At 52.0% G+C, this 15,616-nt stretch overlaps 1 protein-coding gene across 1 annotated transcript in view; it reads left to right on the top strand.

Annotated features, from left to right (window-relative positions):
- Window positions 1–15,346, top strand: part of HTRA1 (HtrA serine peptidase 1) — a 57,579-nt gene extending 42,233 nt beyond the window's left edge. Inside the window, exons 4-9 of the mRNA XM_019940169.3 lie at window positions 8,034–8,228; window positions 9,257–9,289; window positions 11,037–11,151; window positions 11,715–11,772; window positions 13,241–13,336; window positions 14,634–15,346. Of these exons, the coding sequence (XP_019795728.2) occupies window positions 8,034–8,228; window positions 9,257–9,289; window positions 11,037–11,151; window positions 11,715–11,772; window positions 13,241–13,336; window positions 14,634–14,802 (666 nt within the window). The 3' untranslated portion in view covers window positions 14,803–15,346. The remainder of the gene's footprint in view (window positions 1–8,033; window positions 8,229–9,256; window positions 9,290–11,036; window positions 11,152–11,714; window positions 11,773–13,240; window positions 13,337–14,633) is intronic.
- The last annotated feature ends 270 nt before the right edge of the window (window positions 15,347–15,616 follow it).

The following is a 15,616-nucleotide window of genomic DNA, read 5'->3' as shown; positions in this document are numbered from 1 at the left end:
CGCACAGCAATCACTGCCACCCTCCTTCCCCCAGGGAGTACAGGCATGGGGTACATACACCCCACAGCATCTTGGGCAGCGGGTGGATGATGCCACAGGTCATTCTGCCGGCAGCGAGGCAGGGCTAAGCCTTTTCCACCCCATCCGGGTACCTAGTGCCTCCTGGTGCCGAAGGAAGTTGCAGTGCCCTTGGGGGTGGTCCATCCTCTGTGGGTTGGGGCAGTGAGCTCTTGGGATGGGGAGAGGCCTGGCTCTACTACCCTGTCGCTGCTCGGGCACAGTGCATGGGTCTGTCCAGTAGCTGGTGAGCAGAGCACTGAGTCTGAGTCTCCTGGGTCTGCACTCACCCCATGAAAATCTTTGTGCCCCAGGGAGCATGACACTGAACAGCAAATAAAAACATCGGGACAGATGAAGAGAGAGAGAGAATATAGAAGGGAAAAAAAAGCTTTATATTTTAGTACCTTTAATGGGACTTTTTATGCACTTTATGAACAAGGCGTCTCCATGTTTATTTTGTCCTGGGCCCTGCAAATTATGTAGCAGATCTGTGGTTCATCTGGGTCCACCCATCTGCTCACATTCCCCTGTCCCTCAGCCCCTCGTGGGCTCACTTCCCTCCTTCCCCAGGCGGGATCCCTGTGTCTCAGGCAAGTCTTAGCTGCTAACATCCCCCTGAACTCTGTGGTCTAGTTTGCTGTTCCTTAGGAAGCATGCAAGTTCATTGGCACTGCTTCTTGCTGTGTATGGGGGTCGCACACGGGAGATGTGCTCTTTTCCCCCATTGCCTATTTTTTTAAAGAAAATGAAAGGTTAGCATAACTGTTTCCAGAAGACACACTGAATCACTTAGTTGAGTCTCAGCCAGTTGCTGCAACATTAACCTTTGAAGCAAACTTCATCCAACACACAACACCAGCCTGCAAACCCCAGCCTCTTGAAAACAGTGTGCTGGGCAGCTGGTGGATACAGTGGCTTCTGCAGATTCAGCAACAAAAATGTTTTTGTAACAGGAGCAGTTTATACTTTGCAAGGAAGAGAAAGAAGTAGTTGACTTGTCTCATGAGGTTAAAAGAAAGTTGCCAATTTTTTTTTTTAGTTTTATTTGTTCATTTTATTGCTCTTCTCTCCAAGCTTTAGTGAATGAGGTTGCAACGAGAGGAGCGCTCAAGGGCTTTTAGGCCAAACCCAGGGTGGCCAGAAGCTGAAATGTAGATGGGTCATTGTTTTTAGGTCCGCTCTAGATGATTTCTGGCTGAGCCAGCATCTGGAGAATTCCAGGAATCCCCTTTCCTCTTGCGGCTGTAAGAGTTTGCAGGGATCATCTGACCTCTTTGCGAAGTTGTATGAAAAGAGATTTATTAAGGACTCTGGTGCTTGTTTTTTTTCTTTTTCAAAAAATAAATAAATTTATTTATTTGGGGCTGTGTTGGGTCTTCGTTGCTGCGCACGGGCTTTCTCTAGTTGTGGCGAGCGGGCACTGCTCTTCGATGCAGTGCGTGGGCTTCTCATTGCGGTGGCTTCTCTTTGTTGCGGAGCACGGGCTCTAGGTGCACAGGCTTCAGTTGTTGTGGCGTGTTGGGCTTCAGTAGTTGTGGCGTGTTGGGCTTCAGTAGTTGTGGCTCGTGGGCTCTAGAGCTCAGGCTCAGTAGCTGTGGCGCATGGGCTTAGTTGCTTTGCGGCATGTGGGATCTTCCCAGACCAGGGCTCGAACCCATGTCTCCTGCATTGGCAGGCGGATTCTTAACCACCGCGCCACCAGGGAAGTACGTCTGGTGCTTGTTTTGATCTCACCAATTTAACCATTGTCTGCTAATAGGTTTTTTTTTTTTTTGAAATCTACCAGGTCTTCTGGAAAGATCCCTAATTGTCAGAGCTGGGATGACTTTGGACATCACCAGGCTCGACTCCCTTATTTTAGAAGTGATAAAACTGAGACCCAGAGAAGTCTGTCAAGTGGCCCAAGGTCAGAGTGAGTTAATACAGATGCCCTGCTCCCTGGGACTGTGTGCTCCCAGCGTACGTGGAGGCTGTGGTGGTGCTGTGTGTGTGTTTTGTCTGTGTCTTCCCTCTGCACCACCCTTTGTGGATGCTGGAGGATACGCCCATAGCAAGTCATCAGCCAGGGCCCTTACTCAGCACAGGCCTTTTCTTCCCTGTGGGAATCAGCAGTTGTGATGCCCCTTCAGGGGGATCCCAGGCCACACGGCGAGCCCGTGAAGCAGGCAGTGCCACACAGCAGGGGCTTGTCTGAGGGTACCACCGTGGCCTGGGCCCTCGCCCTGAGGACGTGTGACCTTGGCTTCCTCTGGCTGTGGCCTCTGCTCTGCTTCCCTTCAGCTCCTGGCCCTGTTGTGTGTCATGTCTGCTCCCGTCTCCTGCCCTGCCCCGTGGCAAGCTCTGGCACAGAGAGGCTCTTCTTTGGTGGCCGGCTGTGCACCCTGAGCATCTGGGCGGTGAGCACTGCTGAGAACACCTGGGCTCTCGGTACCACCACCACCAGCTGCAGGACCGTCGGTCCCCTGGTGAGCGGAATGGGCACTATGCCCGTCCCATCTGCTCATGGGACAGAGCACAAGGCGTGTAGGGCATGCGAATAAGAGGGAGGCTTGTCTACACTGACGAGGCTCTGCTCGGACCACTTGTATTTCACGCTGGCTGCCCTAGACATGTGTGGCCATTGCTCTCCTCTGAAGCGGACTTCTCCTCTTTCTGCCCTCTGCCAAAAAAAGAAACCTGCATGAAGGAATGTACACCTACAGATGTTTCCAGACACGTATGAGCATCACCACTGTAAAAGGAGCCAGCTTTGGTGGACTCTGATGGTGGCCCAGCCCTGAGTTTGTTTTAGGTCCACTCCTGACCGCCCCCCGCATTCCTAACTCAGGCAAATCCTGAGAGTCTAAGGCAGTCACCAGGGCTATGATCCCCCCCCACCTAAGGGTGGTTGAGGATAACCTATGACCAGGCAGTGGCTGATGACCCACGAGGAAGAATGTGCTGGGCCCTTCTGGATTCTCAGCTCTTCTGAAGAGACACGCAAGGGAGAAAAGAGTCTGTTACTTCCAGTCGGCATTGCTCCATCTTTATGTCATGCCTGGAATGATGGTGGCCCTCCTGTGACCATGGGCCCAGGCTGCCGTTGATCAGACGGAAGGAAGGCAGGAGCTTCTCCTTGACTGACGTTGCCCTTGAGCCTTTGAAGAGAGCAGCCCTCTGCCATCGCGCCCGTGAGCAGGTGGATGTTCACTCCACTTTGCATTGGGTTTTTTGTTACTTGCAGCTGAAAAAAAAAAAACAAACCTAATTGATGCACCCAAATCATTTTTAGTGTTGATCTATATTTAGCCTTTATGGAAGATTCTAGGCTGAGCTGCCCTTGGGAAGGGAGATGGATTTTATCTCTTTTTACTGCTGTGTCTTCTGTCGGCTTGTGTGTTTCCCTCCACCATCAGACAGTAAGCCTGGAGGGCACGGGTGGGTTTCACTGATCTTTCATGTTCCCTGTGCCAGGCCCGTCCTCAGTGAATGCTTGTTGAGAAAGTTCTCTTTCATGTAGGCAGCGTTTTGTGGGAGCGGTGATGCCAGGCCTGCTGGTTGTTGTCTGTTTGTTTGTTGGCATCTAAACGAACAGTAAGAGCCGCCTTTAATCATGCTACTCACCAGCCTCTTCCAGGTTTTAGCAGTGAATCTATCACGCCATTAGTATCCTGCCTACGGCTTGTAGTTAGTGATTTAACTCGGACGTAGAGCCCACACGCAGGACTCTTGACACCCTCGTCTGGGCTGTCTCCATCGGCCTGGCTGGCATGGCCGATGACCCGGTTGTTCTCGGGATCCGTGTTCCCTTCCAGCCCCTCTTGTTCACTCTGCTGTGAGGCCGGCATGTAGCACAAGTGAGTCACTTGCAAACCGAGGATGCTGTGCCTTTCAACGTGGACGTCCCCTCTGCCCCACTGGCCTCCCAGCTTCCTCCCTCTCATGAACAAGAGCATGACCTTGAGAACGGGCAGTGTGATGGCCTCACTTTGGGATGCCCCTCGTCCTGGAGGGATTGGGACAACGTGAGCTGCACGCTCTCCTGGTGGGGCCCGAGGGCTTCTGCCCCGCTCTGATCCGGAGCTCGGGGTTGAGCTTTTGCCACGTTCAGGCTCCCGATCCCGGCTTTGCTGTGTACCCGACTTGCATCTCACCCTCCCTCCCCGCCAGTGGCTGGAGAATCTGGAGACAAGGAACGGGAGCCTCACGCCCCAGTCTTCCTCCTTCCCACTCTGCTCCTCCCGGCTGCCAAGTGGAGGACGGGTGTCTGCGCCTTTACTTCGTAGGCGTGTTGCGAGGCTCCTGCGAGATGCTGAGATGTGGGCTGTTAGGAGAGGGTCGGGCATCTCCAAGATGGCCTGTGGCTGGGCCGCTTCACAGAGAGGCTCAGTGTCTGCTGCAGGGAGCCCGGAGCCGGCTTTGATGTGGGTGGCCTGGGAACCAGCCTGCGGACAGCAGCGCGGGGTTAAACCAGGAACGGGTGGCCCCAGGGTTTCCCATCCACAGGTCAAGGCCGAGGCGTGCCTTGGCGCTTCCAGCCGTATCTGCTTTTCGTCTCCCCCCGAGTCCCCCCGTGGAGCGTGTGTCTAGACAGCTGTGGAATAAAACGCTCAGTTGCCGAATAGGAATTTGGCCAGCAGAGGTATAGCTGCGCCGAGCAGACAGGCCCAAGGTGAGGAGGGAGGATGAGGATGAGCCCCACTTGGGTCTGGAGCAGGCTGGAGAGCCTGACGCCTGTGCGGCCCGCTGGCACCTGCGGGAGACGGGAGCCAAATGGCCCCCAAAAGGCATTTTGACCTCATGAAGGCTGTAAATCTGGCCTGGCCCACGTCTCTGCCCCACGTCACTCTCTTGCAAAGATTTCTGCCTACAATTAGAATTCACATTAACACCTACAAGGAGTGAAGGTCTGGGAGGTGGGAGACCTGTTCTCTCGTTTAGCCAGGCTGCTCGTGAGCTGTGAGAAGTCACTCCCTCTCTGAGCCTCAGTTTCCACATCTGTAAGATGGGAAAAAACATGCCCTAACTGCCAAGGGGGTCATGAAAGTGCTGTGTCACTTGGGAGGTAAAATGTCACCTGTGTCATTCCTTTCACATCAGTCCAAGCTTCATAGTCTAAGGATTCCCCTTGATACGTGTCCACTTGCTTATTTCTGTCTTATGATTGTCCTTTAGAATCTAGGAGATGTTCGAGTGAATAAAAACTTAAACAAGGTGATACTTGGTGTTGCCATCAGTGCAGGTTTGGCTAAATGACCACCTGTGATCCGAATTTCTTCCCCTTGTGTTGAAGTGAGGATTGGTCCTCGGGGAGACTCTGGGCTCCTATCACTGGTGTCCACTTGTCCAAGCCTGCATGGTCACTACAGTGTGGTGACTTCACTGCGCTGGACCCAAGCTCATCCACAGGCTTCCCTGGGCCCCGTTACTGGCCACAGGCCTGTTCCTCCCCAGTGAGTGCAGCCAGCCGAGCGGCAGGCCCTGGGTGTTCTCCTTCCCTCCTGGGGGGTCTCTCCCCTCCGTCCTCACAGCTTCTGCTCCCCAAGAACAGGTGCCTCCTTTTCCCATCCCCTGGGCCTGAGCTCTGACTTGGAAGAGGGGAGTTCCAGGGAGCGCTGTCTTTGGGCCCCTCTGCCTTCTCAACCCCCTGAGACGCAGGGGCCTGGGTCTGGCCCCCTTCCTAGGGGCTGGAGGTGGAGGAACGGGGGCGGGCGGTGAGCAAATGCTAATGGAGACCCTCTGCAGTGAGTCCTGCCCTGTAACTTTCTGATGTGGTTCTCGGCTTGTGGCTGAGCTGATGTGGGCTGGGCCCGCCTTTCTGTGTTTGAACCTGAACTCTTGCCTTGAAGCTGGTGAAAAGCAACTGTAATCTTGGGCAGCCTGGCAAACCCAGCCCAGGAGCCTTCGCCACTGTGTCCCCTTGCCCACCCCCCAAGCCCAGCCCTGAAAGCAGTCCCTGGGCCCTGAAGGAGTGCTAGTGTCCCTGGCGGGCCTCCCCACAGTGGTCAGTGCTCATCACTGGCCCTGACTCCTGCCCACCCACCCGCTGTGGCTACTGGATGAAGTCATTCCTGGCAGGGGCGGCTGGCGCGGGCCCAGGGTAAACAGGCCACGCTGAGCTCATTGGCGTGCTTCTGGATGAGCTCGGGGAGTGGGGACTGCAGGCTGCCCCCTCCAGAGCAGTACCACACACGCCAGCCTCAGGCGACCGCAAGGGCAAAGTGTCACTGTCAGGGCAGGCCTGTGCCACCAGCCTCCTCCTAGTGGAGGGCTGGGTGACATGCGCTACTTTGTGGGAGTTTCGTTGGTGGGGTTTCCCGCATTGAGACTGCACAGACCCTGATACTAATAACAATAACCAACACCTCTGATGCTTACGTGTCCCAGTTATGTGGTGCTTAACTGAGCCAGGTGCTCTTCAAAGAGCCATTCTGGTCTCAAGTCGCTTAATTCTGACAACACACCAGTGAGATACGTGTGCCGCGTTATTCCCGTTTTCCAGGTGAGAACACTGAGGACCAGAGTGGCTGTAAGCTTGAGCCAGGATCTAATCAGGCCGCCTGGTCCCAGGTCCATGCTCTTCACTGGGGCACTCTTCTAGGCTTCTCAGTACCTGTGATCTGAGGGGCATCCCTTCTCATGCAGCCCCTTAAAGTTTTAGGTCTTGGATCCCTTCTTCAATATCCCTTCTTCCTCCTTGAGTTTTCTGACCTAGCTTGTTCCTGACCAGCATCTTCCTTATTTGGGGTCACAGGGGGTTCTTTGTGACTCAGTGCTTTGTGGGGGATGAGAGTCTGGGTTCGGGGTTGCACTTTTAAATCCCTGGCTGGTCTCAAGTCACCCAGTTGCTTGGAGTCTCAGTGTCTTCATCTGTCAAATAGGCTGAGTGATCTCCCCATCTCATCAGCTGGCGTCTGCTTCATCCCGGCGAAGGAAGTGCTAAGTAACCGCTGGTTTCCACCCCCTGCACCCTCCCAGCCTCCTCTCCTCTTTCCTTCTTTTTCGAGGTGGACGAACATGGGGACTCTTACCTCGCAATTAGCACTAGGCCTGGGCCAGCTCTTTGCTTTCTGGGCTGGTCCACACTGTCCAGAGCAGCTGCTCATTTTGTCTCAGGAAACAAAGGAGAACTCGGAGGTTTGCCTGGCTCCAGGGAGGAAGGGAGGGAGGAGAGCTTAGAGCCTTCTCAGATGGAAGCCCAGCTCAGCCCTAGTGACGAGAGCTGGCTTTATTTTGTCCAGTTTTGGTTTGAAGAGTAGTGTGGGGCTTCTGACTCTGCCTGGCCCTCACAGGGCATCGGGGATCAACCAGCCTTTGTTGGGTTAATCAGCCCTCCAGGGACGGGAGCAGAGGTGGTTGATGCAAGACCTTTCCAGGCAAGGAGAGAGCCCACCTCTTGGGTCTTGGCGTCTCGGGGCCCTGGATGCCCTGTTGCCCCCGGCCCCACCCCTGCCCCTCCCCAGGACTGCATGTGCTTAGCACAGAGATGCACCGGACGGAGTCAGGGCAGCTGCAAGCCCACAGAGCCCCCGATTCTTCAGAACCCAGGAGGGACGAGCCTATGATAAGTGGCAGGGGTGTGGGCTCTGGATCCTTCCCTGTGGCTCTCTAAGATGCTGCAGTCAGGCTTGCCCCCAGTCCTAAACCTGTCCCCCTCTGTCTCCTGGCCTCCGGATTTCAGAGCAAGTCTGTGCTGATAGCTTCAAGATGTGCTGAGACCCTGAGCTGGCCTCCAGTGTCCGTCCCACGTCTTCCTTGGCGTGTGGCAGCGGCAGCGCGCACTTGACTTGCAGCAGCTTACGAGGAGGCACTGATTATCCTGGGTGGGAGGGAAGATAGTCCTCAGCCGGGAAGGGATGCTAGGCCTGACCTCGGTTTCCTGCAAGGCCTGGTGGGTATGAGCGGTGTCCCTTACCTGGCGCTCCACGACATCTGTGCGTTTATCCGTCCTGTTCGCTTAACCAAATGCAGCAACGCCAACCTTGTGTTTCCAGGGAAAGCTGCCCGTGCTACTGCTTGGCCGCTCCTCGGAGCTGCGGCCTGGAGAGTTCGTGGTTGCCATTGGAAGCCCGTTTTCCCTGCAGAACACTGTCACCACTGGCATTGTCAGCACCACCCAGCGAGGAGGCAAAGAGCTGGGGCTCCGGAACTCGGACATGGACTACATCCAGACAGACGCCATCATCAACGTGAGCCCTCTCCGCCGCAGGGTCGCGTGGGCTTTTGGAAAGCTGGGCTGGGCTTAGGAACCAGGGCTGGAGTCAGGATCCTCAAGGTGCTTTCAAGGATCTCCTAAAGCAGATGAGGCAGAGGGCTGGTCCTCAGCCTGTTGGCAGTCTCCGGGGACTCCTGTGACGGGAACTTGAGATTTGCCAAAGTCTGCAGCCCGGAGGAGCTCTCCGTGCCCCCTGCCGCCCTGCCCCAGGGTCAGCCACCCCTGGCTGGAGCTGCTTGTTCAACTTTGTGGCAGGAGGGATGCTCACCTCAACACAGGCTCTGTAGCCCCGAGTTTGCATTGCCTTGTTGGGGGGAGCGGTCTGTGCATCAGACCGACCCATTCGATGTCTAATGAGGTCAAGGATTATCACACACAATCTCACCAATGGGATCTTTTTTAAGTCACAGTTTTCCACTTCAGCTGTTTCCCTATAGGATTAACGTTTCTAAAAAGCATTTCCCCCTACATCTATCTAATAAGTAAGAAACACAGCGTGTCTTGTGGACTCGCTGCGTCTGGTAGGCTTTATTCCCAAACTTTCTTGTGATCTTCATGAAGTAATGGAAATAGAGCAAGCCATGTGGATTTCCAGGCCAAGCAGCAAAGTACGGGGTCACATAGATGTAGTGGGGGCGGTTATGAAGATTTGAAATACTGTGGTACTGGAGCAAGTGGGCAGCCAGCCTATTGCCAAGACAAGGAAAATGTGTTGGGTGTTTTGGGAATTTGTAGTTGGCCTTTGGGAATTTGTAGTTGGCAAAAAAAAAAAAAATCCATCCATCTATCTACCTATCTATCTATATCTATCTATATCCCCTTTATGGCACGTCTAAAACTTTCTGAAAATTTTTTAAGGTCCTTTTTTTCCCAGCAAAATACTAGGTAGACAGGAACAAAACTCCGGCAAGAACTTGCACTCAGGGACCTGCCAGGCAGAGAACTAGATTGGACCATGTAATGACATAAACTCATAACCTTTTCGTTTTTGCTTAATTTCAGTATGGAAACTCCGGAGGCCCATTAGTAAACCTGGTAAGACCTTTAAAAAATCTATGTACATGTCTTTTTCTTCCTTTTGGTTTCTTTTCACACATGAACTTGCCAAAGCGCAGTATCTAATTCTTTTAAAGTGAAATCTGTGACTGTACTGTACCTTGCAAATTACTCTTCTTATCTTTTCTGCAAAGAGTAAGGCATGATGGAGTTTGGATTGGAACTGCTATGCCAGCAGACATGCTTATGTTTCAAAGTTACAAGTAAAGACATTGGAATTCAGGTCCACTCCAGGAGTGGTTAAAGGAGTGGGTCTTTATTTTGAAGGTGTCAGCAATTCTGGCCTGTCCCTACGCTGCCTAAGGAGCTGGCATGGCTCATCCACAGGGTTTGTCTTGGCCAGGGGCCCTCCTCTAAGGCCAGGCTGGAATGAGGAGTTACCCCGCTCACAAAGATGTCACCTAAGTTTATATTTTATTTAAGCAAAAAAGGGAAGCCTTAGAATCAGACAGTCAGAGCCAGGGTGCAGCTCAGGGTCACCCATCCCAACTCTCATTTACAAGTGAGGAAATCGAGGCCTTGTTTAGCAAAGCGCAGGATGGCAGTGCCTTCTTGAGGTCCCTCTGAGTCGGGCTCAGCGCTACGGGAAATGTGCAAGAAGTGACTTAAACTCTCCTGGCAGTTTTCCGTTCTAAGTCCGAGTTGAACAACCCTTTAACAATAGTGTTCAGAATAATGGTTGGATGGTGTGAGGCAAGACTGCTATACCAGGATTGTTTCCTATAGTGTGGCGTTCACTGAACTGTGAATTTATCTTGAATTGAAGCACACCCTGTAGACTGGCTTCCTCCATGATTTAAAGCTAGTCTGTGACAAGCAGAGGCAGTGAGATGCGATTGTGAGCCCTCTGCCTCCCCAAAGTGCCCCGGAGTCAGCTTGGAAGTGAGGCTTTGTTTTGCTGATGATGAAGTCCATCCGCCCTAAGCACTAAGGTTGTTTCTCCCTGACGTCAGCAGAGGAATCTTTTTTTTTTTTAAATAAATTTATTTATTTATTATTTATTTTTGGCTGTGTTGGGTCTTCGTTGCTGCACACTGGCTTTCTCTAGTTGTGGCGAGCCGGGGCTACTCTTCGTTGCAGTGTGCAGATTCTCATTGCTGTGGCTTCTCTTGCTGCGGAGCACGGGCTCTAGGCACTCGGGCTTCAGTAGTTGTGGCACACGGGCTCAGTAGTTGTGGCTCGAGGGCTCTAGAGCTCAGGCTCAGTGGTTGTGGCGCACGGGCTTAGTTGCTCCGCGGCATGCGGGATCTTCCCAGACCAGGGCTCAAACCCGTGTCCTCTGCATTGGCAGGCGGATTCTTAACCACTGCACCACCAAGGAAGTCCCAGCAGAGGAATCTTAAGATCACTGGAAATGGGGGAAACAGGAAGGTGTGGACAGCCATAAAGGACTCTGGGGCTTTTGGAAGCATATTCCATGCCAAAGGAGCAAATGTGCATTTTGAAACTGTCTGTTGTGTCTGTTGCTATGCTTTCGGCGTGGTGATCACTCAGCTCTGAGTCGAGTGGATGTCGATTCTTCCGTTGCTGAGATTGGCTTACGCTGCCCAAGTCAGGCCTCTCCCTCTACGACCCAGGAGCCCCCTCCCTCCAGCGCCCCCCACCTCACACATTTCTCTGAAGAAGCTCCAAGCCTCCTTTCTTGCAAATTCTCCACTCTCTATCGGTGCATATCTTCAGGCGAACCTTCATGGATTCAGTAAGCTGTTTCCATCTTGCTTTTCAGGATGGTGAAGTGATTGGAATTAACACACTGAAAGTGACAGCTGGTATCTCCTTTGCAATTCCATCTGATAAGATTAAAAAGTTCCTAACGGAATCCCACGACCGACAAGCCAAAGGTAGAGCACGTGCCCCGCGGGGACTTGGGTCGGGGAAAATGACACCCTGAAGGTCAGAAGGGAAAGGAACACACGCTATTAAGCCCGTGGTATTAGGTCATAGGTGTTGGACTATTTTCAACCTATGATCATGAATGTGTCACATGGTTCAATCTGGTATGTACCGGGCATGATCCTGGGTGATTTCTGTACATCATTCCACTTCATTATTCATTATGTCATTTAATTCCTTTGCGTGATCAGGTGGGAATTATTAGTCCCATCTTATGGATGAGAAAACTGAGATTCGTGGAGCTCATTCCTTCCACAAATGTTTATTGAACCTTCTGCTCAAGTCAGGCTGGGGGTTTGAGGCTCAACAGGGTCCCTTGCAGGTGTGATGTTTACCTTCTACCTGGGGAAGAGAGGAGGCAGGTAGGACCCCAGTCAGGATTTGAACCACAGGCCGAGCGCATCCCCCTATGGTCCTGACTCTACACAGCAAACTGGGGGATTGGACCCCATGGCTCGTGGTGTACCCGGCACAGCCACCAACTGGGCTGACCTTCTGTTGTCCTTTCCAGGCAAAGCCATCACCAAGAAGAAGTATATTGGCATCCGAATGATGTCACTGACATCCAGGTGGGTAACAGAATGTCTGTGTCTGTCTGTGTCTTAAATTTAAAACAAACCTGAACTTCAGGAGACTCTCACTGGCACCCCTAAAAGGGAAACCTTACTTTGCTTCAAGACAGCTCAGTTTCTGGTTACAGTTAAGTAACATTAGGAAAGAGAGGAGGACCGTTAGCCTTGGCCTCTTGTTTTATCCTTCATGTTTGTTTCTGGGTTCTGAGCAGGCCCTTCCTTCTGGAAGATTCCATTCTTCTTGGAAGGCAGGCCTGAAGAGCCGGGGTGTTCATCACTCCCCCATGCCTTCCTTTCACCGCTTGCTCTGTTGAAACTCACATTCCAGGAGTGCCCCGAACACCTCCCTCAGCCCCAGAGCGCCCTGCCTTTCCTTAGCTCTGCCGCCTGTGGGCTGAGGCTCCTGGAAACACCTCCCTCAGCCCCAGAGCGCCCTGCCTTTCCTCAGCTCTGCCGCCTGTGGCCTGAGGCTCCTGGAATGCCCGTCAGGCCCAGCATGACTGATGGGCTTGTTTTTCCCGAGCTGGTGGAAGTTGTGGTATGTGGCTGCCGGACTCATAACGTACTGGTATTTTAACCTTGATGAAAACATCTGGTGTAATCGTAGGAGTCCTGGTACCTAAGGGCTCGCTTGAAACTCTTGTAGGTAAAGTTGGCAAGGAGCAGAACATATTGATATAAATATTAATGTATTAATTATTGTAGTTAATTAGCTATTAATTGTGAACACATGTAATAAATGGTGGTACCTTCCTCAGCTGGCTTGCCAAGACTGAAACGTGCATCAGGTCTTGTTTGGGAACTCTGAGAGGTGAAGGCGTAAGGAAGGAATACGGGCCCTGGGGTCCAGCTTCCTGGGTTCTTGTCCCAGCTCTACTGTTTCCTGGCTTGTGACCTTGGGATGACTTGACCCCTGAGTGCCTCAATTTCCTCCTCTCCGGAATGAGGCTAACTGTGCAGGCGTGTTGGTGTGTGGCGAGGACTGAGTGATTTCATGTGTATCAAAGCTTGGATGAATGGGTGGTGGCAGTGGTCACTAGCCACGGCGACCCCGCCCACTATTTCTCACGTGCTTGGCACTGGGCCAGGTGCTGGACCTAGATGGTCTCATCGGGTCCTCACGACAACCCCATGTCGTTATCCCTGTTTTACAGGTGAGAAAACTAAGGCACAGAGAGGTTAAGCAACCGCCCAAGATCACACAGTCAGGAAGCGGCAGAGCTGGGACTCCAAAGCAGGCCGACCACTATACTGTACTGACTCCTCAAGTGGAGCTACTATCAATTAATAATAATGATGATAAAACACTTCCCTTGCTGTTATCCAGTAACTCTAGGAAATAGGCAATTTGAAGCAGAATCAAAATCCCTGGAGGAATTTTACGTTAGAATCAGGGAAGGAGGAGAAGCCGGGCAGGAGCCCCGTTGTTACCTAACAGTAATACGGGTATGTTTGTCCTGAGCAGCAAAGCCAAGGAGCTGAAGGATCGCCACCGAGACTTCCCAGATGTGCTTTCAGGAGCGTATATTATCGAAGTCATTCCTGATACCCCCGCAGAAGCGTGAGTGAGAATTATTTTCCCTTTTCCTAATACCCTTGTGTTTCCTGAAGGTAGGGGGCAGGGGGCTGTTCTTTTCGTATTAGCTCAGGTGATTGTGAGAATCCTTGACAAAATTGTTGGATGTCCCTGGTCGACTCTGCCAGTCAGAACTTCCAACCTGGTTCAGCTCAGGACTCGTCAGCAAAAGGTTGCTTCCTATCTTCAAAAGTCCTCTTGAGGAGGGGTATCAGATGGAAAGAGTGATGTCGGACTTGTTATGAGTCTCCAGAACAGGCCTGGCTGGGGAAAGAGGCTTGAAGGAGCCATGTCCCGGAGACCTCGAGCAGCGGTCCTGTCCTAGGCTGCTGGAGGCATCTCCTCCTGAAGCCTTCGCTAATGATGTCTGTTATCAATCAGGCCGTACTTATCCACACCTCTAGAAAAATAACCCAGGGGACGTCAAAATAACATGAAAAGAAGTAGGTCAACTAACAATCAGGGTCTGTTACCTGTATCGACGAAATATCCAGAGAGAGGTGCTAGACCAGGGAGGGGCCGGCCCACTGTTTCCTGGGAACCAGATCTGAAAGAATAGATTTTGCATTTTTAAGTGGTTGAAAAAATTTAAATGAGAACACATGAAAGTGATGTGAAATTCAAATTCCAGTGTTATGTAAATGAAGTTTTACTGGGTCACGGCCATGCCCAATAGATTATATATTGTCTATGGTGGCTTTTGGACTACCACGGCGGGGTTGAGTTGTTGTGATGGAGACCATCTGGCCTGCAAAGCCTAAAATATTTCCTATCTGGCCATGTACAGAAAAAGTTCGCTGACTCCTGTGCTAGACCATTAAGAACCATAACCGCTTATTGGACACTGTCATATAGAAGAGCTACAGTCCCAGCAACAGCACAAAGCAGGCGTCTCACAGTAGAGCCATCAACCCATCCCCGTAGGAGCTGCTCTCTGAGTTGTAACACCCATTACAAGCAAGTTGGCCACAGTCCTGGTACATGGTAGATGGTACATCCTCATCTCCTTTGGAGTCCATCTATGATAAGATCATACAAGTGCTGGTAGGCATTTCTACAATGGACATGATTGATGATGTGGCCTAAAAACCTCAAAAGGAAGTAACGCAACCCATGGGTGGTTTAAGCCAGTCTCACATAAGTTAACTATTACCCCACCCTGTTTGCTCTGGGCTTTTAGGTCCTAAACTGTGCCTCTGTTGAGGTACAGTTGATCACCTTTCGTGGCAGTTAGACCAGGAGGAATGGAAACATTACAATCGCATTTCCCTTTGTGTTGCAGTGGTGGGCTCAAGGAAAATGATGTCATCATTAGCATCAATGGACAGTCCGTGGTCTCCGCCAACGACGTCAGCGACGTCATTAAGAAGGAAAGCACCCTGAACATGGTTGTCCGCAGGGGCAATGAAGACATTATGATCACCGTGATTCCCGAAGAAATCGACCCGTAGGCAGAGGCATGAGCTGGACTTCATGTTTCCCTTAAAGACTCTCCAGTGGACGATGCATGATGCCTCTGGGCTGGTGGCACTGGATGCCCAAGACTTTTGTCCGCCATGTTGCTTGTTCAGCAGAAACACTGGCCAGCAGAATCCTTCTTGATAGGTCGTAGGCAAAGCCAGTGTAACGTTGTAAACCCGCAGGCAGAAGCTCGCCCTTCTGTATCGTATGTACGCAGCGTGCTTTTTCTTGCCAGCTTGGACTGCTCCTGCTTGGACAGTCGACGTTTGTCTCCTTCTTTAACCGAGTCATCATCTTAGTCTAGCTAAGCCTGTTGCTATAACGTGTAGGTAAGAGGAAGGTCCCACGGGAACCAGGATGGTACCAGGCGTGCTTATGCTTTCCTCCTAGTCAGCATCCAGAGGAGGGAGTTGCCGAGACCACGGGAGGGTGAACGCTGGCTTCCAAAATGGCCAAAGTTGCCTCTTTTAGGAACCTCTTCAGAACTGGGAGCACAGTGACTTGGAGTTTGAGCTATTAAAATACTTCTTCATACTTTGCTTTCTGGCGTCCTTCTTTGCTGGGAACGGCTGCTTGGAGTCTCTTTGAATTGATTATAATGTCAACGGCCTGCTCGTTGCACCACGTTTTCCCTGCTGGTTGAGCTTGAGGTCGCACCAGTTATTTCAGAATCATCCCGGGGGTTTACCGGTGCTGTAAACACTGTGCCTGGCCACCCTGGCTTCGTGAAAGCGGCCTGAGGTCAGTTGCCCTTGAACCTGGAGCTTTTCAAACTAAAGAGAGGCTGTTAACTCCACACACCGT

The sequence above is a fragment of the Tursiops truncatus genome, chromosome 16, assembly GCF_011762595.2.
Source record: "Tursiops truncatus isolate mTurTru1 chromosome 16, mTurTru1.mat.Y, whole genome shotgun sequence".
Lineage (NCBI taxonomy): Eukaryota > Metazoa > Chordata > Mammalia > Artiodactyla > Delphinidae > Tursiops > Tursiops truncatus.
This window is presented reverse-complemented; position numbering and strand designations above follow the sequence as displayed.